At 41.6% G+C, this 25,501-nt stretch overlaps 1 protein-coding gene across 1 annotated transcript in view; it reads left to right on the top strand.

The window, feature by feature from the left end:
* Positions 1–1,204: 1,204 nt before the first annotated feature.
* Positions 1,205–25,501, top strand: part of LRRC1 (leucine rich repeat containing 1) — a 70,136-nt gene continuing 45,839 nt past the window's right edge. Inside the window, exons 1-2 of the mRNA XM_053939523.1 lie at positions 1,205–1,667; positions 16,487–16,604. Of these exons, the coding sequence (XP_053795498.1) occupies positions 1,509–1,667; positions 16,487–16,604 (277 nt within the window). The 5' untranslated portion in view covers positions 1,205–1,508. The remainder of the gene's footprint in view (positions 1,668–16,486; positions 16,605–25,501) is intronic.

Here is a 25,501-nt window from a genome sequence, read left to right as displayed (position 1 = left end):
TGCAGCTTGTAAGATTTATCAGCTGACAACCCAACAATAAATACATTGCAACTTTGTAAGATTAAGTATTGTTGGTACCATGTAGAGATTGAAGAACAGAGACGATTACAATAAACTCCCCCCTCCCCTATTCCTATATCTGCACCCAATTATAATTATGCAAGAAATTAGCAATATTTCAAGAACAGCGCTGATGTTAACTGCCTGTTTTCAAAAGTATTTTGTGTTGCTGTATAGATTACAAAATTGCTATTATGCAACCAGAAAGACGAGATCCTCTAAGACTGTTTTGCCATCAGAGCTCAGGAGCACATCGCCCCACTCACAGGGGTGTGGAGTGGGACTGCCGGAGCCCAGAGCTAGAGAACACGGGCAGAGGACTGCCGGAGTATTGGTCTTTGTTAACCCTTGTGACCTAACGACTGCCGTTTTCAAAATGGATTTAAAAAAAATATTTCAGAAAGCCTTGAGGATAGCATATATTTTTCTCATTGCTTTTTTTTTTTTTTTTTTTTTTTTTTTTATGTTAGACCAATGCAATTTGAGAGAGAAAACATTACTCACGGCCGTGCACCTAGAGTGCGTTCCATACCTTTTATTGTGTTACTTTCCAGACAGTGTTCTAACAATTGAAAAGAAACTGTGAGCGGGGTCTGCGCACGCTCCCGCTCGGTGTTCCCGGGCGCTTCAGGTATGGATCGGCATGTCCCAGAGTCGGTAAAATGAACGTCCCAAACCGCTCCGCGGCACTCCCAGTGATTGCGGACACCGCCGGTGCGACAGCAGCTGCCGCCCGCCGCGCGGGGCGCGGGCAGAGCCCGCCCGGGGCGGCTGCCGGCCCGGCCGCTGCTGGGGGAGCCGCGCCCCGCGAGTTCCCCGGGCGGAGGGGTGCGGTGCGAGCCCTTCTGCCTGGGTAGCACGTCGAGCTTCCAGCCGGGGAAGCTCAGTGCCGGCGCCGCTTTTTTTTTTTCCCTTGGCAGAAAGTTGCGCGGACGCCCGCCCCCGGCTGCCCGGGGCGAGGCGGCGCCGGGGCGGGAGCGCGGGGGGGTGTGCGAGCGGCGGGCCGGGTCCGGGCCCGGGGCGGGGCAGGGCGGCAGGGCCCGGCCCCGCTGATGTCAGCCGGGACGGGGGAGGAGAGGAGGGGGAGCGGGAGCGGCCGCCCGTGTTCCGGGTCAGGCGCGGGAATGCGCGGCGGTGGCCGGCAGCGCTGCGCTCGGCGCCCCGCGATGCCCCTGCGGGGAGGGCAGCGGCCCGCCGAGAGGCACTAGGGGGACGCCCCCGGTTCCGCCCCGCTCCGGCTCCCGCCCATTGTTCTCCCGGGGCCGCCGCGCTCGCCCGGGGCTGCTTCCCGCCGGTGGCGGCGGCGCGCTGGATGCGGCTTGCGGCCGCTGGCTCGCCGGGATCCGCGCTGCGCGGCGGCGGAGCGGGCAGCAGCTCCCGCGGCCGGCGGCGAGGAGGGGGCGGCGGTGAGCGGCGGCGCCCGCCCCGCGGCCCCCGGCGGCGGGGCGATGTTCCACTGCATCCCCCTGTGGCGGTGCAACCGCCATGTGGAGTCCATCGACAAGCGGCACTGCTCCCTGGCCGCCGTGCCCGAGGAGATCTACCGCTATAGCCGCAGCCTGGAGGAGCTCCTGCTGGACGCCAACCAGCTCCGCGAGCTGCCCAAGGTGAGCGGGAATGGGAGCGGGCGGCCAGGTGAGCTGCCCCGGCAGGTGCCCGCCGAGCTCCCCGGTCCAGCGCCCGCAGCGAGGCGGCGGTGAGGGGCTCCTGGGGCCGTGGGTCTGTGGTAGCAGCCCTTGGAGTTAAAGGAAGAGCCGGAGTTTCAGGTTAGCGTTTCCCCGGAGTTTGATGGGAAATGAGCTTTCTCGAGCAAAACCTGGAGATCTCGCGTCTTGCGGCAGGACGGGTCCTGTTGGAGGGCAGGGGGGTTGGTGCCGGAGTCGCAGGACATGAGTGTATATTGTGATTAACATGCACGTCATCGGAATTACGAGACCTTGGAGGGTATTCAGCCCTCCCCTTTTTCCCCTTTCGGTAGATACTATCTGTTCCGTACATAGGAAAACCAAAACCCTCCAGCAGATAACCGCGTTCCCGTTTCTGCCTTCTACTCCTGGAAACTTTGTTGTGCAAAACACGAGAGACGAATAAGCCTTTTTCTGTGTCTCAGTCTAAGTCCCGCGCAGCTGTCAGTGTTTTGCTTCTCACTAGAAGCATGTACTCAGAGTTTTATGCATACTGTATTTTTGGTATTATTGTCAAAGGTGAATTCACTTTCAATTCAACATGGTTTTGAGACCTTGAAGTGGTACCTACCAGTGTGCCTCTCCAGGTGGCACTTGCAGATTTTGCCAGAGGAACTCCATCAGAGTGATTTCAGCGAAGCACTGCGGTTCCACAGATGCAGAGGGAGTGGGAGGCATGCTCGACTTCTGACTTGAGGACCCACGGGCTTTTTTCCCCGTGTTTGTTCTTTAAACTTTGGACAACTCAGAAGCCTTTGTGAGTTGTGATTGGTAGAGTTTGACACGGGAAGTGTTACCTGGAAGCTACGTCTTAAAGCTATGTGGACACTTACTAACTTGGAATCCAAGAAACTGAACTCACTAGCCAGAAAATTTTTCAAAAGCACCTTTGTTTGTACCTGAATCAAAGTTTCTCTGTTCATACCCAGACTTAAACAGCCTTACATTTTCCTTTTTGAAATTCAGTGCACTCACATACACTCTCTTTTTTTCAGCTCTACATAGTAAGAGTAATCGTGGTGGCTAGGTTTTCCTTCAGACAGTAGTAAAAATATTCAGTTGAACTGACGTGTTAAATGTGACTTTTTCTTTTGAAAAGCCTAGGCACAAGTTTGCATCTTGTTGTGACTGAACTCTTTATACTTCTGAAGTAGAGCAAAACTGGTTTGCATAGCCTGTGTGTGGATGCTATTTTTACTTCCAGCAGTTTTTGCTGGCTTTGTGCACAGACCAAACTCAGGAGTCCCTTTGTACTAGACCTTTCTTCTTAGTGTTGGCTTTCAGGCTTGTACACATCATATTACAGGGGTATTTAATGTGCATTTGACTAAAATCCCATTGACACCCATGGTTCTCTGATTTTTTAAAAAAATAATAAATTCACCACCAGCTGGTTGCTGTGTATAAATGTAAAGGATGATGTCTGTTCATGGTGTTATATGGTATTAATTTCTGTAAATAGAGTGCAACCATTTATTGTTTCTCTTCTATTCCTTGAACCATAATATATGAAGTAGCCTTTTTTTGCCCTGTGATGCTTAAAAAGACCACTTTTTTTTCCCATTAGTTACATGTGACTATGCATAACATCCCATACCTGTAAGAAATAGCTGAGGGGGTTAAATAACTCCAAAAACCAACCTAGGCTCCTTGGCATTGTGGTGGAATCAAGCAGAAGTTGAAGTTAGAAAGAAGGTTCTTTTTGTAGTTTTTTTTCTTTTTTTTTTTTAATGTGCATGGATCATATTACAGGAGTGCCTAAATATACTGTAGGAATATGTTTGTGGGTTTTTAGCTGGACTAGGAGGAATCTGATGAAATACAACCACAGAAATATACTTGTATGTGTCCTAAGTACTTTGTGCCTTGTCAGCAATGCAGGGAGGCATTTTTATTGGGGCTTCCTGCACAAACCTATGAACTTTTCTTGTCAGTTCCTTATTAATGATTTGTGATAAATGGAATATAGCGCCATTGCTCGTGTAAGTGTTGACTCTGCAGGATTTTTTAGGTACAAAAGTAGAGCTGCAGTTCTGAATGTGAAACTAATCTATTGAAGGTGAAACTGATGGGAAGAGCCCTGTTCAACTTTTCTACCAGCAGATAGTTCTGAAAGTTCTCCTTTAGGAATCTGGTTGAGGAGGATCATGGAAGATCTCTCAGTGGAAGGTACCTACAGCTTACATTGCTCATTCCTGTTATATTTAAAGGGTAGTGTCAATGCAAAGTACAGATACAAAATTGGTAATCAGTGCAAAAAGCTGGGCTAGACCGTACCTCTGGTAGAGAAAATATGGGGGAAGTCATCAGAGTGTGTAATTAACAAACTGTTAGGTCAGCATAGATAAAAGTGGTTGTTACATCATTAATTTAGTGTAATTCATTATATTAGTCTGAGCTCCATTATGTTTCTTCACTACGTACATAAAGGCAGTAATACAAAATCAAGCTAGATTTGGGCTGAGTTGAGGCCTAAACAAGTCAGGAGAATTGTGTTACTCTCAGTGGCTGCTTAGTTAGGTGTTTTTCAGTGCTTGATGAAGTCCTGAAGTTCACAGTGATCTGTGCCAATTCCTGGTGAATCACCTGTGGGCTGTGCTGATGCCATAATATAATCCTTCAACACTGATAAGGTGTTTGTGTTGCTGAGATGGTTGTGATGCCCCTTAGGAAATTGCTGCTGTAAAGCCTCACCTTGGCACGGTGAAGAAGAATTGTCCTTTAAACTTCCAGCAGAAGTTGCCATGGAAGGAGGAAACCCCAACTCTGCTGCTCAGCTCTTCATTGTGCACACAGGTAGTTCAGATTGATTTTCCCACTGTGGGCAGCTGTGGTCTGAAAGGTATTTTGCATTACAGGTCTTGTAATGCTTCTCTGCAATTAAGTAGATACTGGTGAGTTCTTTTACCAACTTTGCCATGGCTACAAGTCAGACAGTGATGATGGCTTTATTTCTAGACATCCACTTTCCATCCACTTGTATGTAGGAATCCCCTGACCCCCTCTGAGCACGGGGAGGGGCAGGGCGGAATCCTACCATGGGCTGAGATAAAAGACAAAAAGTGCTCTTCTCTTCATCCCTTCAAATGTAAAGCTTTCTGAGGAAGATAAATATCAGCAAGTGGCATGATGAAATATGTGGACCTGCTGCATTTCTCTCAAGCTGATGAGGCAATTTGTGTTGGATGCACATGCTTCCCCCCTCCACCCCGGTTCTCTCCACCCCCATTTCTATCAAGTAGCAATAAAAGGTGTTCTTTGGTTGGTTTGATCCAATATACCAGTTAGAGAATATACTAATCCATCCTAAAATCTCCATTTTGAGATACAGAAGTAGTCCTTGGCTTTGTTTAATTTGCAGTCTTTCCTAGCATACTTAAAACCTCTCTTATTCTAGAATAAGCTAGTAGAACATGGCATATGTTAGGGTGTTAATGAAAAAACCCAACAGAAGAAACACACATAAAAATCCTTTCAAAATACAGAAGGCAACTTAGAGAATTGCTGTAGCGTTTTGAAGGAAAATGACTAGCAGGACTCAGCACTATTGCTGAATTGTATGTTATGAGAGTCATGTGAAATATCCTCATGAGAAACAAGGAATACACTTGAATCGTGTTGAGGGAATTACTTCACTAGTTTTATTTTTGTTCTGTAAGCTGACCAAAATGCATGGTAGAATTCTTCACCTTCTTCTAAGGGGAGAGGGTGGGAAGGGTTCATCCAGAAAACATCTGAAAAGAAATGTCTGAGAAGCAGAGAGGTGGATATCATTGCCCCTGTTATTTCTACTCTTCCCTATGTTTGCTTCCTTGTGCATTAATATGTGGACCAGAAAAAGAACTGTTTCTCTGCCCCCCTTTTCCCTGCAAATATGTTTTTTTTCACCAAGTTGTGTCTGTCAGCATCTCAAGAATACAAGGTAATAATTTCTGTTTGTAGAGTAACTTAAAGTTTTTTTTCTGTGATTTTGCTGCTGCACATTTGGTTTCCCAAGTCAGTAAGTGAATCTTTGTCAAGGTTTCCTTAGCTGCTCTGCTGGATTCTTGGGTCCCTTCTTTGCTCCATTCCCCAGTTACCAGAACTTGTTCTTATGTTGACAGCGACCTTTTTCTGTCTTTACCACTGGTGTCTCAGACTTCTCACCCTGCATGTTCATACTTTCCCATCCTCCCCCATCCTTCATGTTCCAGGATCTTTGTTATTTCCTCCAACCTAAAGAGCTCTGTCTGCCATCTGTTGCTGATGCTCTTCTTCTTCTCCTGTCCCTTCCATGCTGGGTTCTTGACTGCCCTTGCAAACATCTTTCTTTCCTCTGCTCTTTCCCCTTCCTTTCTGCTGCCTCCCCGGTTCCCTCCTCTGCTCTTGCCCTTCTTGCAGGATAAGCCAGCCTGGTGGGATATGCTGGAGGAGCAAGCTGTATACTATTAAGCTGCTGGTGGTTTTCCACAATAATGAAGTCTCTCTGAAGCCTTTCTCAGCAGATGTGGCTGTTTTCCCACAGAACAGCATTTTCTAGCTGTCAGCATGCTTCTCACCACTTCTGTTTTACAAGACAAATTAAAGAGCTGCACTCTTTGGTCTGAAAAGGATGGGCTATGTATAGGGTTGGTGGTAAAGTGTAGCTCTTAACTTGCTTAAATAATTCCTTCTCCTGTTGGATCCCATGTGCCTTCTGTTGATTATTTTGTGTATCTGATTTTATTGGAAAAAAAATAAGTGGTTGCCAGTGTGTGTAGAGCGATTTAAAAATGTAATTTGTGTGGTTTTTTTCTAAACCCATAGCATTTTTATTTTCCTTGGAGTGGAAACTTGAGGAATTTTTGAACTCAAGCTGTAATGTGTAGTATATCATTTGCTGCACGTCAAAAACTATTCTTCACTGAAGAGTAGGCTTTCTGGCAAATTGCTTTGATAGAAGAAAATAACACATTCTGCATGATGCGTTTCAATAGCTTTTCTAATGAAAAGCATCAGATAAAAGTAAAATGCTTTCAATTCTATAGATCAGTCTGTAGTTGAGGAAATGGTGTTTTCTACTCTTGTACATGAGAATTTAAGGGCAAATACATCCTATCAGCTTAATTTTGATGTGATTCAGATTTGCAGTAGAAAACTGAATCCCTGTATATTTCTTTTCCAGAGGGAAAAAAAAATCTTAGGAACCCTTGAATGCAGTATTATATTTTGGCCTTTGTATTAAATCACAGCATTCTTTGCATTGGTGGGTGGTGGAAATAGCTTATAACTCTTGTTTTGCTGCTGTTTTGTCTTGCTGCTGCTCAGTTCTTTAACTCAAAGAATAAAGACCACTTTCCCATGATACTTGTAGCAGATGTTGTTTATGGAAGAACTCCAGTGGCAAAAAAAAATTTCAAAATTTTTTCTATGCACTTAGTTTAGCCTGAGAGTCTGAGGAAGTTTTTTTTTTCCTTTGGGGAATGATTTTTATGTAGCGTTTGTAAACCTAATATAGTGCAGCACGGAATCATTTCATATCTCTGAGCTTACAAATTATATCTGTCATCTGTAATTTTTCTTCTTGGTGTTATATACTAAAGCTTTTCTGTAAAGTTACTAGGTAGATGTGAGACCCTTTTCCCGAGAGACCTGTTTAAACCCTGGCCTCTTCCTGTGCCCCAGTTTCTTTGTTAGAGATGCTGCTGTTCTGCTGCTGCTTGGCATTCAGCGCTGTCGGTATCTCTGTTATGTGTGGTGTTGAAATCCAGGGTGCTGTTATCTTACAAAGTCATGTGGAAGCTCCTTAAGAAACAGTCCCTCTGTTCTTCCCATACCATACCTTTGTCTCAGGAAAAAACCTGTTCTGGACTGAGTTCCACTGTTCTATCATTGTTTCTATCATTATGCAACCATAAGCCTGAAAGACACTTGTTTGGTCAGTGGCCAGTAATCTGTGGAAAGACATGATTATTGTACTATACCCCTCTTTAAATTTGTGTTTATGGCTGCTTAAGTTGTACATACATAGGAACTTTATTTCCTTTTATTGAATGCATAGATCTCCTTGAGTTTGGAGAGATGTGATGGGATACCTCACATGGCTGGAGTGCTGCAGTGGATGAACACAGGCTCTTTAAGGACAGGTCAGGAAGGCAGGGATGGGGAGTTGCCCTTCGGATGAGAGAGCAGCAGAGATTTGTGAAGTTCTTCTTTGGGATGGATGATGGCCAGCTGAGAGCAGCTTGGGATTAGTGGATGACATTGTTTTGGGTGTCTGCTGTAGACTGTTTGATCAGGATGAAGTAGTAGATGCCTTCTTCACATAACTGGAAGAAGTCTCGTGTTCGCAGGCTCAGGCCCTCATATGGGTCTTGAACGACATGACAGCTGGAAGGACAGCACATCAGGACATAAGCAATCCAGGAGTTTTCTGAAGTGCTTTGGTGGCTTCCTAACACAGGTGCTCAAGGATTTAATGGACGGGTGGTCTGTTGGACCTCATACTTAAAAACAAGAAAAGGCAGGTTGAGATGTGAAGATCAGGGTTGCAGTAGCTGTACTGACCTTGTCACCTTGGCTGTAGTGACCATGAGGTAGTGGAGTTCTGGGTTCTGAGAGGAAGGAACAGGACAATAAACAGCATCTTGAAAAAACAATCTTTGGTATGTTTAGGATTCTTCTTGTAAGAGGTTGGTAAAAAAGATGTTTATGCTGCCATTCAGCAGGACAGGGAGAGGCTGGAGAAATGGGCAGAGAGGAATCTCATGAAGTTCAGTAAAGAGAAATATACCTGGACAGAAATAACCCAACTCTCCAGTACAGGCTGAGGGCCAACCATCTGGAAAACAGTTTTCCAGTAAAAGGCCATGGGTAACCTGGTGAACGAGTTGTCTGTCAGCCAGCAATGCTCCTTCATGACAGAGAGAGCCAACAGTATCCTGGGCTGTGTAACACAAAGCATTGCCAGCAGGTGATCCTTGTCCTCTGGCTAGCTTTGGGGAAACAGACCTGGAGTGCTTTGTCTAGTGCTGGGTATCCCAAAAGAAGAGTCATGGACATACTGGATATGCACTGTAGGGGCCACAAAGGCTGTTAAGGGCTTGGAGCACCTCTCAGGAGAGAAGGCTAAAGGAGCCAGAACAGTTAAGCCTTGAGAAGAAAAAAGGCTCATGGTTGTATATAAATACATATTAATCAGCATGAAACCTTGCTTGGGGTGCCCTGTAACCTTACAAGAGGCAGTGGGCAAAGGCTGAAACACTGGGAACTGTCTGAAATATGAAAATACTTTTTTACTGTGAGGATGGTCAAACACTGGCATGGATTGTCCAGAGAGGTTGTGCAAGCTCTGCTCATGAAGATGTTGTAAACCTGACTGAACATGGCCTAGGTGACCTTCTCTAGGTGACCCATGCTTTGAGCAGGGGTGCATTAGGTGATTTCTAGAGCCCCTTCCAACCTCACCTGTTTTATGGTTCTGTAGAGGGCATATCAAAGATTTTGCCTGTCTTTAACTTGGGTGTTTTTAATGATACAAATTGAATTGTTGTGGTTTTCAAGGTTTATTCACCCTCAAATGTTTAATTGATTTACTTACTACATTGATAGTGTCGTGGTATTTTTGCACATTTTGCTGTAAATCCTTAAAGAAATAACCACTGTATGATTTGAAGAAGCCTGTATTTACACTTAGTGTCAGAGAGAGAACTGTGCCACTGGGTGAACCTGAAGCAGACTGTATGCACAAAATAAAAATAGTTTTCTTTAAAGTTCAAGAATTTTTTCAGTATGACAAATGCTACTTAAAATACTTGCTAAGAACACCAGTATCTTGAGAATATGTTACCTTTTGTAACCTGTTGTGGGTACAGATGATTAGTACTATCATGCAGTATATGTTTGAATTAGTAAAATCCATAATAGTTTGTAGAGAAGCAACATTGTATCCTTTTATTAACATAGCTCTAAACATAGAGCTCTGTGTTGAAGGCTACAAAGAAGTTTAATACCAGATAAGTATGTCTAGGTTTTCTCCTAGTTTCCAGATTTTTCTGTTGTATTGCTTTGGACTTGACACCAAATATGAAAGACTACAGTCTGATGCAAGCAGAGGAAGAACTAGTCTGCTGTTTCCTAAACAAAGGAAAGTCATTGTCTTCCCTGTTAGTGTCCCTGCAATTGTTCAGAAGATTTTTGAAGTTTGCTTGGTTTAAAATATTTTCTAATGGCAATTTTTTGTACTAACAGCTTGGCTCTACTGATTTTTTTCTGCTGAGTTGAAAGAAAGTAATTAAGTAGTTATGTTTCAATACCTTTAACTTTTTTTTGTAAGGTGTGTACTGCTGTAGTAAACTGGTAGCATTCCCTTCTCTTTGTGATGTACACATGTGAGACAAGGTTTGTGGGCAGAGATTATACGTCTGTACCTCTAAAATACATTTTATGATTATACATAGACTTATTTTTCTAATTATATCAATTGGTCTAAAAAAAAAAGACATTGCCTCCTGCCAACAGTCTTGTGTACTGGAAAAATGCATGCTAGAAATTCATTAGAGAGATTAATGTGGGCTTTGGTTGGTGGTTTTTTTTTTTTTTTTTTTTTTTTTTTTTTTTTTTTTTTTTTTTTGGTTTTTGTTTTTGTTTTTGTTTTCTCCAAAAGGCAAATGCATTTAACTGCAATGAATCTGTATTTCATTGTAGTAGATGTTTTCTGGCTTCTCTGAAAGGCAGAGGTAGTCCTTCTCACCACTGTGCTCTAACAAAAAGCTCTAGCATGGAGTGCTCTTTAACCTTTATTGCCTCTGCTTAATTGACATAAAAGAGAAAGTAAATCCTTGTCTGCCAGGAACAGTAGGAGACAGCCTGGTCAATGCATTGCTTGGCAGCGCAGCATTTTGATTCAGTGCTGCAGTGTATTGGTTTTTGAGAGTGGATAGTCCCCTATTTGTCTTTTAAAAGGAATGGTAACAACTGAGAGTAGGACCTGCAATTGGCCCATCCTTGTCAGTGGTTCAGAAAATAGCAGATGCTTTGAAAATGAAGTGTCAGAAGCGTAGCAGGTCAATGCTGAATACTAGCTTCAGTGAGGCATTGGTATCATTATTTGCTCTGTCTTCTGTAGGCCTTCCCCCACAGCCCTTCTTGCCTGGCTGATCTTTCTGTTCGGCTTTCATTTCAAGTACCCATTGGAGGGTACAGCAGTTGCAGCATCTGGTTTTGTTTAGGATATGTGCCCATGAACTGTGATGTTTCATTAATATTTTTCTCTTGTTGTGAAATCTAGTAATTTTATTAATGTTTTGTATGGACTCCTGCTTAAATGTCTGCCTCCATGATGTCTTTCATTAATATTCATGGTGACAAAGTTGGTAGTAGAATGTTGCAAGACCAAAGGATAGCTTGAATATATTCTGCATACATGACTGGGTGTGTGAAACAATCTTTCATCGTGCCAAATATATATAACAGTTCTGGTTTTGCTCATGGCACATGTGAAGACAGAATTAGAGACCTCAGCTGCATGGAGTGGTTGTCCATTTGCCAGCTTGCCACAGAGCAGGCAGGCAGAGGTCTGTGTGCTGCTGTCTATCACCAGCTGCTGCTGCATCTCTTCATGGCTCCAGAGGAAGTCCATCAGCTGCTTCTTCGATGCAGAGTCATCAATTGCACGATGACCCTGCTGTGCTGCACCGTGAGTTTGTCCCTGCCCTCAGACATTGTCTCAGTAGCTCAGGGAGTGTTTTATTTGAAAATTAAAGCGTGTTCTGCCCAAAGGATCACGTGGGATCTGTATTTGTGAAACCCTGTTGCCTTTGCCAGCTGTCCTTGCTCTCAGATGAAAGCAGTGAGTGATTTGAGGGGTCCTGATGTTGCTAGCAGGCTTTGTGGGAGATGCCAAACTGGTAATGCCCATGCTAGGCTTTACTGGAGTCTGCTGAGATAATTTTTCACACTTCATGAATCCAGAGTAGGATTCAGCTTCCTCAGCATTTTATTGTGCAGCTAGTTTGGATGTGCTTCTGTGAGAAAGATGTTTGTTTTCTGTGCTCTTGCTGGTTTTCTTCAGCGCTCCCACCCGTGCTACTGGTAGAAGTCTCTGGGTTGGATTTTAAGACAATGATATACAGAATTGCAACCTAGAAAGAGTTTTTTGCTCACAAGTTACTTGTGGATTTCGACTGAGGGTGATGTCTTGAGGCTGGAGGGGAGTGCAGAGTGCATTACAACTTGCTGAGAGCTCCACATTGGGATGTCCAGTGGCTGACTGGAGTAGAAGTGATAATTGAAATCACTGTGTGTGTAGGGCATTGAGTGTCCTATCTCCTTAGCAATCCTTAGCACTGAGTGACCCTTACTGATAGGCTGTCAAAGGCCTTGCTGTTGATGATTTTGACAGAAGTGGCTTGGAGAGAAATGAGGAAAAGCTCGCCCTTCCCTCTTTGCCTTTGCCCTTCAGGCAGATGGGGAATGTGCATGTCTGCTTGTGCCAGAGCCGGGTTATGAAACCCATTCCAGGGAAGCTGAATGCTTGAATTCAGTGGTGCTGCTTCACTAGGGGATTTAGTCCTTATTTTCCTTATGGTGTCCTGACCACCAAGCAGTGTGTTCACCTAAAGTGAGTTGGGCCTCCTCTGCTCTCACTGAAGCCTTGCAACAGTACAGACAAAATGGGAACTTCTAGGGGCCAAAAGCAAGGGGCTAGGGACCTTGTTGGGGAGCAGCTATGTTGCAAGGTTGTTTCATGGATTTGATGCCTTATCTCTTGTTCACTGCTTTGCTTACCAAAATTACCTCTTCTACTTGTGTTTGCCTGAAGAAAGACCTCAGAAGAAGATCTTTCTGAAGCAGTATAAAAAGTGTGGGGAAGGATTTGCTGTAATTTCCCTTGTCCAATGACCAAAGGAGGACACATAGCTGGTGATTGGAAATAAACAAATGAAATGGTGTCCCCATTGATTTTTGTTTACAATGTGGGAGAAGAAAATGGAGCCTAAAGTAAGATTTGAAACAAGAATACATTTAGGAGTTAAACTGTGTTTAAATTACTATGTACCACTTCTTAATTCTAAAGCACAGATAGCCTTTAGTTGGTCATTTGTAAGTTTGGAAAATGGGTGAAATAAATACATTATTAAGCAACAGATGTATTTAAGAAACAGAACCTAATAACATACTCTGTCTTATAGCTTACTTAATTCATTTTAATGTAATAATGTAATTGCCTGAAGAAGCCTTAAAAGCTGAGGCAGCACGTGTATGTGGAAAATCCATATTGGCATCTGAGGGAAATCTGACATAAGAGCAAATGCTTACAAATTCTTAATCTTGTCAGCAACAGCTCAAGTGCCTAAAAAAAAAAAAAAACAAACCTGAAGCAAAAAACCACCAAACCCTCATCCTATTTGGTGTGTACGTAACTGTGAAACAAGTTAATTGCAATTTTCTTTCTCCATTACATCTCATTGTAATTTCTACTGCTTATGCTAGCCCATTGTGAGAATTAGGCAGTGAATTCATAAAGGTTCTAATTTTTAATTCTCTTTGCTGCTAGTAGTAGCCTTTTAATGGAAATGTTTTGCTTAACACAGTGAACATTTAGCTATGCTACCTGTGCCAGATGAGTTTGGAGTGTGACATGTCTCTAGCACCACAAAGGCTCTAGTAGCTCAGATGATGCTGAAATGTTGCTCCTCCCCTTAACAGCATTAGCTGCAAATAGGTCTTTGTTCCCTCCTATGTGTTTTACTTCAATTGTTTGTTTTCATGTATTTCCATTTATGTTTTATTTTTTATTCCCATCAGCTAAGGTGCTGAATTTTCAGGACAAATTCTCAGGCATGAGTATTTTTTTGTTTGGGAGAGAACCATTGAAAGAAAGCCAGAGATATGTTGTCTTGGCCACTTGCACAAAAGAAAATATCCTACTAGTTTGGCTTAATTATCTTAACTTTTTTTTTTTTCTACAATTGAGTGCCAGTTGTAGTGGTATTCTTAAAAAAAAAAGGTATAAAAAATGAGAGCTGTGGGATCACACTGTCTGTTTATACTCTTCAGTGAGTCATGCACTTATCTGTTACTTTTTTTTCTTTCGTTGGCTGATGTCGACCCAATTTTGTCAGAATGAAGTTGTTTTTTTTTAAATATGTGTCTGAGTGAGAGAGTCTTGATTAGTTTTCCAGTGAGTGAAGGGATCTGTATATTCTTAGAAAATCCATATAATAGAAACCTCTATAAATTCTTTGATAGCAGGAAAAGCTTCAGTTGAGGGTCAGGCATGGTTACTAAATAGCAAGTTGTAGGCTACTTCAGTGCTTATGCTCATGGGCATTATTTTTCTCATTGAGGCACTATTAATTAGGCTGACTAAACTAAACAGCATTACAAGTGTTGCCAAGATACTCAGAGAGGCATTGGGTCTGCAATCAAAACCAGCTATTAGAGTGTGCTGGGTGGATATACTGCTCTGGCCAACAACCCCATTGCACTTTGGATTGTGTTACAGCTTATCAAATAGAGGCAGAACTGTGTTAGATACATCAAATTAGGAACATGTTTCTTGTTGGCATGTATTTTAAAAATTGCAGGTATTTATACACCTACCTATATATACATACATACATATATATACGTTTACGTTTGTTGAATTCGATTGAGTAAGCTTTTAATTCTCCTTGTTCCCTGTTTTCCCTTCGTTCCCTTTGTGGCTTTTTTGGAAGGTAAAACATGTATGGCCAAAAGGAGTTGCTTGCCTCTCCAGCAGTGCTTCAGAGCACTAATGAAGTGCCTTAGATAAAGCAAGAACACTTACCAAAATGGGAGTAGGATGCACTAAACGTGCAAGAGTCCTGTTGTTTAAAGGAAAAAAAAACCAAACAAACCATTAGTTCAAAGAAATGCCATTTGTGTAACTGCAGTTTGATTTTATCTAGGAAATGGTGTCATTCATTAAAAAATGTTATGCAGATGGAAAATAAAGCTTCCAGTTAAGTTTTCTTTTAAGTAGTATTCAGCTGAAGAAACAGGAATGTGTAATACTGCTTGTTGCACTCGTGCTCTGCACATTTAATAAATACGGACTGCATTGACATGTGGTACTGTGAGCACCCTCAAACCTTCCTGAGGATATCCAGCTCTTCACAGGCTTTGGATGACTGCTCTGTCTTTTAGCCATGTTCCTTCTGTCTTTGCTCACTTGCCATTGAATATCTGTCAGGGACAGCTGTTGCTCAGGTAAGATTTGTAGGAGAACATCAGTATTTGTAACTGTCATATAGTTTAGCAGCTACACACTGCTTTGAGGAACACATTTTGGCAAGTATTTATTTTTGAGTTAGGACAGATTGGGATCTCTTCTGTGGAGCGTACTCTTGCTGTGTTTTCACAGAAGTGTCTTTAAGTGCTTTTCTAAGCTTCTGATGGATTCTTGGTTTAGTCATATTAATAAATATTTAGAGAAAGGACTACATTTGTTTTAAAGCAAGAATGGTAATGATATAAAAATGCAGTTATGGGTCTTTTGAGGACTATGAAGGATTAAAAAGCATTTGTGGCTGTTTTAATTGGAATATTAGTTTTTAGGGACCTAGAAATACGGAATTATAGAGCATTTTACATTCCTCTTAAAATTTCAACTCTGTTATAGAACACTTTTAATGTGGGGGAGGGTAGAGGAGTGCCATTCTGACTCAAAAATGCCTTTGAAATTCCACATTCAAATTTGGTGCATCTTTTACTGTTGAGTGTTTATAAATTTTTTAAAGCTCTATCCTTCTTATCCCCTAAAAGGAACCCATGTTTTTGAGGGAAAATACATTTGTTTCAGTTGTGGTTTATTTGTCTGTGACACAGTGTATACTGAAAGATTGATGCAAAAGTGCAAAACTTTGCACTTAACTTGATTTATAATCTTGACCACAAGACACTAAAAATAAGATTGAAAGCCTGTATTGTAATACAGATTGATTAAACTGCTTTTGCCTTGTGTCCTAGTAAGATGCCTTACTGCCCTTTTTTGTGTCAATCTAAGTCATATCTGAGTGATGTTTAGAGCATATACTCCATCACCTAAATAAAATAAAAACTCAAAGAGAGGTGCTAATTCCCTAGAAGGGATTGCAGGTGATGAAATGTGAGTGGGTATCCCAAATTTACAATAACTTCCCGTTACCCTAAGGTGGCAAAACCATGGGGGTGCAGGCATGCACACATGCTGTGAGTGGGTGAGATGCACGTTTGACTGCTGGGTCAAACTCCCTATGTACCCCAGGGGCACAAAACTCACTCAGAACTGGAGGTGTCCAGTTTTGATCAAGATTGACTTGTGAAGACCTTGTCAGCCCCTCTTCATCAGTTTTCTGGATCTTGTTCTTTAGAAGTATCCCTGTGCATTAACTTCCTAATGAGCCCTGGTGTGCAATTAGGATGCTTTTAATTACTGTGCTTGGTAGCCTTGCCCCATTAATGACTTGAAACTGGCACTCTGGATTTTGCTAGTGTCTATCTGCAATGATCTTTAACAGCAAGCTTTATGGATTATTTTTTTTACATACATTTTCATTTTAGCTAAAATACAGGTTATAGTTTGTCTGCATGTGAAAATTAAAACAAAATGTTAATTCTGGTTACAGGTGTGAAGGAGATCTGCATGACTAATGCCATGCAATAGCTTTAATTAGCTCACATTTTGAAAGTGATTCCAGTTGTTCCTCATCATTTATCATGCCTATATGTGAGTTATGTGAATATTTTCTGAAGTGTAATTTTTTTCTGTCTTTCAGCCTTTCTTCCAGCTTGTGAAGTTACGGAAACTTGGACTTAGTGATAATGAAATCCAACGGCTCCCTCCAGAAATAGCAAATTTCATGCAGCTGGTGGAACTTGATTTGTCTCGAAATGGTAAGCTCCAAGGTTAATTTGTTTGATTCTCTACTGTCCTATGACATGGTCTAGAAAACAGTGTTAGCAGGGTTTTTCTATCTCAGAAATTGTTATCTATGTCCTACAGAACGCTTTCTTGTCTAATTCATGGATTTACCTCTAGTTCTAGAGGGATGGAAGGAAAGAGCAGAGGGGATCTTGTGGTAGAAATACAGTAATAAAATAGTGCTTGACTGTAGTTCTGTGTTTCTGAGAGCCTGCTTTATTTTCCAGTTTAAAAAATGTGGTAGTTTCATATGTGTATCTATCACAATGTTGACTTCTTTTCCCAAGCTCTCTGAAATGCCTGGCATTTAGAGATGGAAAAAACAAGAAAAAAAGAAAAAAAAAGAAGTTGAAAAAAATAAAGTTGCTTTCTGTCCTAAGAAAAGGACTGCCTGTGGGTTAGAAGTCCGGTTCTTTATCTCTGCTCTGCTCTTTACTTGGGATTAGCAAGAGGCAGAGTGGTGGTATTTCTAGTTGTACTTTTGGAAGAAGAGTCAGTCTGTTTGTCAACTGCAAAGATAAATTCAGAAAAGAATGCTGGGAGAAACTATCTTCTAAAATGCGTTGTTGGAAACAACATGGATTTATTGTTTGCTTGCAATGCTTGCTGCATATATTGTCCTACATTGTGATGGAGTGAAAACATCTTTTTTTTTTTACTGTGGTCTGGTGAACTTACTAGTTTTACAAGAAGTTCAGGGGCTGGTGGGTCACCTTTAAGCAGTTTTTTGACCCAGTGATCTAAAAAGAGTGAATCTGTGTTAGCAAATTAGAGCAACTGTCAGATATTTTTACTTTCTTGCATGCAGTGGATGTGCACAAAATGCTCTCTCAGCTGTGATGGAAGGGGTGGGAGTGATCAAAGTTGTGTAACCTTGTTAATAAATGAGGGTTGTAATTGAATATTCAAGAAAATAAACAGTGTAACAGGGAGCCTTTTTTTCTTGATGGTTTAACTTCACATCGACTCTTTGTGACTGAAGAATATTGTTGGTACTTCACCTTTCTATAGCATATTTCCTTTATTTGTTTGGTGCTTTAAATTCTGTCTTTATCTGATAATATAATTGATGACGCGTGATGAGTCTCCAGGCAATTGCTGAAAAATTTCTGTGAACCATATAATTTTATGTACATTAGGAAAACCTTTTAAGAGAAGAAAACTGGAAAAAAACCCAGAGTCTGAAGAGACAGATTAGTTAAAACATTTTAGAAATACTTGAACATTAGCTGATGTGGTATTTGGCTACTGAGTTTGGCTGAGTTGGGTGCTGTCAGTGACAGACTTGATACAAAAAGAAAACCTCTGTTGGCTTAGTAATTTTCTTTGCAAATGAATAACTAGTTGGAAATGAGCTGGTGGATCAGAGCCATGTGAACTCTTGTCAGCCAGACTTGGAAGTTGGCTTGAGAACTCAACTGTAACAAGAGCAGATGGTGTGAATGTTTATGGCTGGGTAGATGCGTGTGTCATTAGAAGTTACTGCACAGGGAAGTATTTTTTCCAGTGATAGGTTGAACTAATGCAGGTGGCAGGGAGCAGTTCCTTTCCTATATCCAAGGTTCAATGTTAATTACCCATTTTATTGTGTTGCTTTCTTTTCTCTGTGGTTCATTGCAGAAGGTGACTGATACCATTTCCCTCTGATTAATTATGTCACAGTTACTGCATGACTTGACTCTGCAAATGAAAAATGCACTGTACAATGTGGTGCAGGGGGGCTGTGGTGGAAGATAACTAGTCTTACTTTCCACTGTTCAGCCATTTTTGAGATTGTCTCATGGTTCTCCAAATCAAAAGGCAAAACACACAGCATCTGGGATGCTGCAGGGGGAATTCTCACAAAAGGTTTTTGAGATTTACAGTATTTTTATTTATTAGCTTTGTATTTTGAATCCACCCTCCAGCATGTCTCATTCTAAACCTGCCACAGGTTTGTCCTGTTCAGTGGTTTGCACTCCAAAAGGTTTTGTTTTTCTGACTGCCCAAAACTACTTAGAAAAAAAAAAAAATAGGAACTCTTCATATTCCTTTCAGGCAGAGAAAAACAGCCCTGCTCTTCAAAATGCAGTATGCTGCATGAATAGGAAAGTGTAATGGTGACATCTGAGCTTGGGAAATAAGAGATCATTGTTCTGTGTTTTTTGTTGTTCTAGTTGTCTGGTTTGGTGCACTAATTGCCTTCAGTTCTGGCCATTCTGTTTCCTCAAGAGCTTAAAAATGCAGATATAAATCCATTTAATATCCTCTGCACGGGAATCGCTTTTTCTAGTTTGACCTCTCATCACAGAAGGAGGAAAGGGTTTTGAATAAACAGAGTACTTCCATTTCTGCTCTAATGGTAACACGTCTTCCTTTCTCCTGCTTTATAACCCTTTGGCCACCGTATGATCTTTGAAGCCATGTGAGATGGTGGGTATGTCATATGGGTGGACTTGGGTGCTCTTCAAGCTGCACTGGCCAGCTGTGCTTGGAGCAGCCATGAGGTGCTGAATCTAGAGGAGGGATCAGTCCCTGCTGATCTTTGGAGGTATCAAAGATATACTGTATACCTGTGCCATACAGCATTCAGTGAGTGCTGTATAAGTAGCCCTGCTTTGTAGACATGTAGGAAGGGTCCATAGGGAAACTCTGAAATGTCTCTTTTAAATTCTCAGGTGTTTTAAAATGCTCAAGACACAGTATATATGTTAAAAATGTGCTACAATAATGAATTCTTCAAGCAGTTTCTTGGTTAATGAATGAATATAGAACTACAAAAATCCTTCAAAGAAATAAAACTAAAAAATCTTGAGCAGATGTAAATTTGATGCTTGCTGTGTATGTGGGAGAAGTCTGGGGAGGGTAAGGATAGCCTCAGTGGTGCAGAAGGAAAAGGATTTAGGAAGGCTAGCAGCCATATATTCTTAAACTTTTCCTGGAATATTTGCATGTTGATGCTATTTCTCATACCCTGAAAGGCCCATGTGTTCATGCAGATTTTCCTAGGAAGCATCCCTACTGTGCTTTTCTAGTCTGGCTGAGGCTGTTATTTGTGCTAAGGTTGAAAGGATGAATCAAGTACTGGAATATAAGAGGACAGAGAAGCTGTGCTAAGAAAACAGCATAGTGATGGTGAACACTTTGAAGGTTATTTGGCAATGCAATTTATCTCTGCTTCTTGGTATCAAGTTGTTCAAAAAGCTCATGCACTCATTCTAAGGCTAAAGAAAACAGACTCTTAAGATTTCAACAGTACATGCCTGAGCTTTTGACTTGCTGGCAAAACATGTCTGAAACTCAGTCATGTTCCCTGAGGAATGTTCTGAGATAGATACTCACCTGCTGTGTGTCTGAAGCTACTGCTGGTTCCCTCAGACTCCCCAGGGTTGATTAAATCTTTTCCTGGATTCTCATACCACGGGTGAATTCTGTGAAGACACTGGGTCACTGAAGTATTCTTGCTTGATGACCCTAAAGTTTGGGTAGGGCTCAGGTGCTTTGCATTGAGCTCCAGTGCAAGTCTTTGCTCTGCATGATGGAAGGGGAGATTCTGCTCTAAGCACAGTCAGAAGTGCCTGTGTGCTGTTTTTTTCCCCACGGCACTTGGACATTCTCTCAGGTAAATCCTGAAAGACCCTGTGATTCATAAAGTGCAGTCTCCAAAGATAGAAAGATGTGCTCGAATTTCTGCAGTTCTTTCCTGGTGCCTCGACTGGCACTTCATTTAGCTTCCCTTTCTTCCAAAGGCATGCCCTGTGTTTCAGATACCTGTGAGTTGTCACAGGTTGCTACTCATGCTGCTCATCCCCCAGAGATTTCCTTCAGCAACTCCATCCCCCCTTTTCTTCTTGCACAACCCCTGGAGCCCAAATTCTTAAAGCTTAGAGCCCTGCTATCCCGAGTTCATTAAAATATTAATGGCTTTTCTTGTTCTGTAGCTTCTTCTAGACAGGAGGGGCAATGCATAGTTTCTGTACTTAATTTATATGTAGTTCTGTAGTTAATTTAGCATGCTGATATTCAGGATTATGTATACTATGCATGTATGCTGTGTTCTTGCAGACGTGGTTCAATCCTTTTTAGTATCCCTCTTCTCCAAGAAAGGGTATTGTTTGCCTTTGACAAATATTAAATCCTCCAAGCTCCACTGATGTGTTTTTGTCATGATATTGCATGTTCCTTAAAATGCCCTGAAGGTATTAATTTAACTGTATTCTTATTCAAAAGAAATTTCTATCCTGTACACTTTCTCTTAACAGGTGTGCTGTGGAAGACAGGTTTAAAGTTCCACCTTTCACAGCCATTGACAGATTGTTCCATTCAGCTCTTTTAGTGTAAAAAGAAAATCACTTTGAGCTAGGATAGTAGGAATTAGGCACTGGAGTGGTTTTCCTATCCTTCCCAGCTTCAGGAGTGCCATTTGAACCGTCCTGCTGTCCACCCCTTTCTCTGATGCAGGCTGACCCCTGCATCAGAGAAAGCTTCTTGCACTGCTGTGTCTACTTGTGAGTTGCTGTCTGTTCGTGATCAAAGCCTGGCAGGTTTTTCTGCTGCTCCTCTTGCTTCCATTGAATGTGTATATCAAGGACTTGGTCATGCAAGCCCATAGCATTGGTAGTTGCTCTGTGCTGGCAGTTTTGCACTGTCTGTAGTGACTTTCCAGCTGGCAGCAGGCAAGGGGACTCAGATGGTGTGGTCTTCTGTGGGAGTGGTCTGTAGCCTTGCAGTTTGGTGTTATGTCCAAGCCCCGAGACTCAAAACTGTGGAAAAGATGCAAGTGTGAATGCAGTGGGAGAATCAAACTGTTTTTTACCTTATTGGTAGATAGATTATTCCTGTTCTGTTTGCTGATTCAGCTCTCGGTGGAGCTGAGATCCGTTACTTTGTGAACTGAGGAGTGATGGGTTTTGCTGTGACATCTACTGAGGAAATCTGTGTGTGGGCACATCTTGTTAAGCTATATTTGGCTCTGCGTGATGCTTGATAGCAAAATCTCAACATGATTCTTTACTATGATAACCAATAAGAATAATACTGTTTGTTTAATGTGTACAGTTCATATTCCATACTCACCTTAGAGATGAATTCTGGGTACATGATATATTAGTTGCTACCTATTTTTGCAGTTTCTGGTTAAACTGAGCTTATGGCTGTATTGATAGTGTGGTTGTTCAGGACACAAGTCTTGAAACATGAAGATATTCTCATTTCAAAATCCTCTCTACACAGTTGCCATATGCTGTCATTTATATGAAAATAATTACAGATTTAACCAAAGGTAAATATGCTACTTTAGGATTACTGTAACAGTAGAGATGGTTCCTCACAAGCACGTCAATAATCACTACACTGTGGGAGGAAAGGCTATATTGCTGCTATGCAAGGTCTGAGCAGCGTCCAGGACTTCGGAAGTCAATCTCTAGAAGATCACTATCCCAAGTGCTCCATTATCCTTATTGTTAAGTTCTCCTTGCTTCCAAAATGGATCACAGTTGCAAATTTAGAAACTTATATGTTGTTTTGTCTTTAGCTCTCAGAGAGCTTGGAGAACTCTACAACAGTGATATTTAACTGTCCCTCTTTCAGCTGCAGGCAATTTGATATTTCTGCTTTTTATTTGAAGTGTTTATTCTTTTTAGTCACTTTACAACCCAATTGTAAGTCTCTTTAGAGATCTTGGTCATCCTCAGGACACCACATGCATTGTGTGATAGGTAAATTTTATTCAACAAGTAATTAGAGGGCCAGGTGAGTAGGCAGAAGCTTTCCTGCAGAGCATCCATCAGTCCATCTTGCTGAAGTGGGGTGTAGAATCTTTGCTTTGCTGTCTGAGACTCAGCTCACTTGTTTGTATCAGTGCCTGCACATCAGTGCTTTCCCTTTTTAATTCAGCCACCTGCTCTCCAAGGTATGCTTGTCATCTGTACTGCAGGATCCTTCCCTTCTGCCCACAAAGAGAGGAAGTGTTCCCTTTTTCCTCTCCCCCACTGAAAACAGGATAACCAGTATTTTTTTCAAACTAGATATTCTGACATAGGAAAGGCTTGAACACTTGTTTTGGTTCAGCCTGGGCTGGTGATCCAGGTTTTTTTTTTTTTTTTTTTTTTTTTTTTTTTTTTTTTTTTTTTACAGTGAAGAGATAAGCTAAGTAGAGAGAAGCACTTTTGAGTCTTCTGATCTTGTCCTGCAGCCTCACATGGACTCTGCTCTCTTGTCTGGCAGCTGCTGCTGTTGCTTTGTGCTCTTGCCTGGAGTCTGGCTGTCCATCTCTGCTGCATTTCCACAGCATCTGAGTAGAGACTTCCTCCATGAAATCCTCTTCTTCTCTGCCTGCCACCAGCTGCCTTAACATGAATGTGCTGATACAGATCTGGTGGCAAATAGCAAAACCTAGAATGCTAATAAATAGATGGGAATTGATGCTTTCTTGCTCAGTGGACAAGGAAAAAACCCCAAGCCAGCAATCTGTTTTGGAAGGCAATGTAGTTGACAAATGCATCTATTTTGTTAACATATGCAACTGCTGGATGTTGCTTGTTTGCCTTCTGAACTGATTTGTGCCCACATGAGTGCTTACAGACAAACAAGAATTGCTCTCCTACTCCTGCATGGACATGTCTTACCTGATACAAGAAAGCATCCTGTGAATGCAGTTGCTGCAACCCTGGTGTGTACACCTGAAAGTGATGGAACACCCCTCCAGAGGCTGTTGTGTTCTGTATGGTGGTAGAGTAACTTAAGCATCAGTCTGCATGTGAATAGTAACTGGATTTTGGGGATTTTTTTTTTTGTGCTAATGAAAGCAAAGCAGGCTTGGAGATAAGAGAACTTTTTTCTCTTTTAGATGGTTGCTTGCTAACAGTTGTGTTGCATGTTTGAGTTTTGATGTTGGGGGTTGGGGTTTTTTTAACATGTTTAATTTCTTGTGACATACCTTTTCTTTGTATTATCTCCCGTTTCTCCCTTGAGGTTAGTTTAAAATTTGTGCTTAAAAACATCATCACTTTAATGTCTTACACATGAGGTTTAGGGATTGATGTAGAGGAGCATATTAGGGAAGAAAGAATCACCTACTGCAAATTACTTTTGGACTCTGGTGCTCTGCAGAGTGCCTCAGACGTGTAGAAATTCTTACTTACTTTGAAAAAGTGATGTTAGAGTGAATCTGATTTGTGAATCTGTGTCACTATAATTGATTTGATGTCAGTAGGTTGGAGGAAGAGGAGAGCTTTATATGCAGCAGGAGAAGTAAGGCGAGAAATTACTGGACCATATCCTTGCGCAGGGCTTCTCATCAAGGAGAAGGAAGAAGCAGCAAGTGCTGACTGTGATTGAGAAAGAGAAGATAAATGAAATCTCATGATAGAATAATTTAATTAGAGAAGTTTAGAAGATGTTATTTTTAAATGGATTCCAGAAAAGTGGGTTTTTCCATCATGGCATGTTCTGCCAGATTTAACTGTTCTTTCTGATGAGACTTTGCTAATGTACTTATGTGTGCATTGAGCAATAGTGCCTTCATACAAATTCAAAGGAGAGCTATGGAGAGGAGCAGGCCAAGTTGGAGGAACCTTAGGCTTGCCTCAAGTGTCAGCTAGAGTATTAAACATCAGACAGTACATATAGCAGTGACATAAAATAAAGACTTAATTTTCTGGATAATCTAGATTAGAGATCATAAAATGGTAGTCTGCAGACAAAAGTTGTTAATTCTTGTATTCACAGATTTGCTTGGGTTTTGGTTTCTATTTTATTGAGAATGTAAGATGACATGACAATGAAGTTACTGAAGAATTAATCTGGAATAAATCTGGAACTTTGCTGTTACAACACTTAAAACACTTTCTCTCATCCACAGCTTTGTAGGTAGAATACTAGTTTTCACATTTTTTACCCCTACTTCTCAGACTAAAAGTATTTAACTATTATCCTTAAGGTCCAAGGTGGAAGTTCTTATAAAAATATCTCCATTAACTCTTCTGTTTAACTCTTGACTGGCATGTATAAGTAAAAGATAGAATACATAGATTTGTTGTCAAACTTCGGCTCTTCCACTTAATTCACCTGGAACTATTGTTTCCTTGTGATCTGGTCTTCCAGCTCTCCCCTCTCTCCCACCCTTCTTTATTCCTCCTATTTCAAATTTACTGCTCCTGATCTCTGTTCCTGCTGCTTGCTGCAGCTGAGAAGGATAGTCTCTTGAATTACAACATGCTATCTGTTCAAAAATCCAGCTTGTTCTTAGGTCCCTGCACACTTTTCTTTCAAGTAACATGTCTAATATAAATGTATGTGTGACATACTGTTTTGTGAGGACTTTGTCCCTGGTGCTCCTGTTGTTTTGAAAAGGGATGTTTCCAGAAGCAGTGAGGAGGAGAAGTGAGACGTCTCTTCAGTTTCCTGTTAATTATTCAGTAAGGGATTTACTTGAGAAAACGCAACCTGAACCTGTTGGTGAATTTTCCTTAAAGCTTTAAAGACAGGTCTTGAAAGAGTTTTATCTCTTCTATTGTTGTTTATCCTCAGCCTCAGAGTCTGAAGATGAAAATGTTACAACCTGTTCAAGAACCACTTAATCTCAACAGACTTTGCAAGAACCACATGACTCTTGTGTCACATTGTGCCCCAAAACCTGTAGCACTTCATTGAAAGAGGTTGATTATTTTGACTTCAGGGCTAGTAGCAGAGCCTCCTGGTTTAAAAAAAAAAAGGAAACCTGTCTGATGAATGTGAATGTTGTGATCTTAGTATGGAAATGGAGGAAGAGGATGAGTAATCTTCCTCCATCCCTTCCCCCTGCAAGATCAGACCCTTGGGAGCTGCATTTGGCTGCTTTTGGGAGAGTAAATAGACGTGGTAAGGACATCTGTGACACAGCAGCCTGCCC

This window comes from Vidua chalybeata, chromosome 3 (assembly GCF_026979565.1).
Source record: "Vidua chalybeata isolate OUT-0048 chromosome 3, bVidCha1 merged haplotype, whole genome shotgun sequence".
In the NCBI taxonomy this organism is placed as follows: Eukaryota; Metazoa; Chordata; class Aves; order Passeriformes; family Viduidae; genus Vidua; species Vidua chalybeata.
Note: the sequence above shows the minus strand (reverse complement) of the source record. Positions and strands in the feature narration are given on the sequence as shown.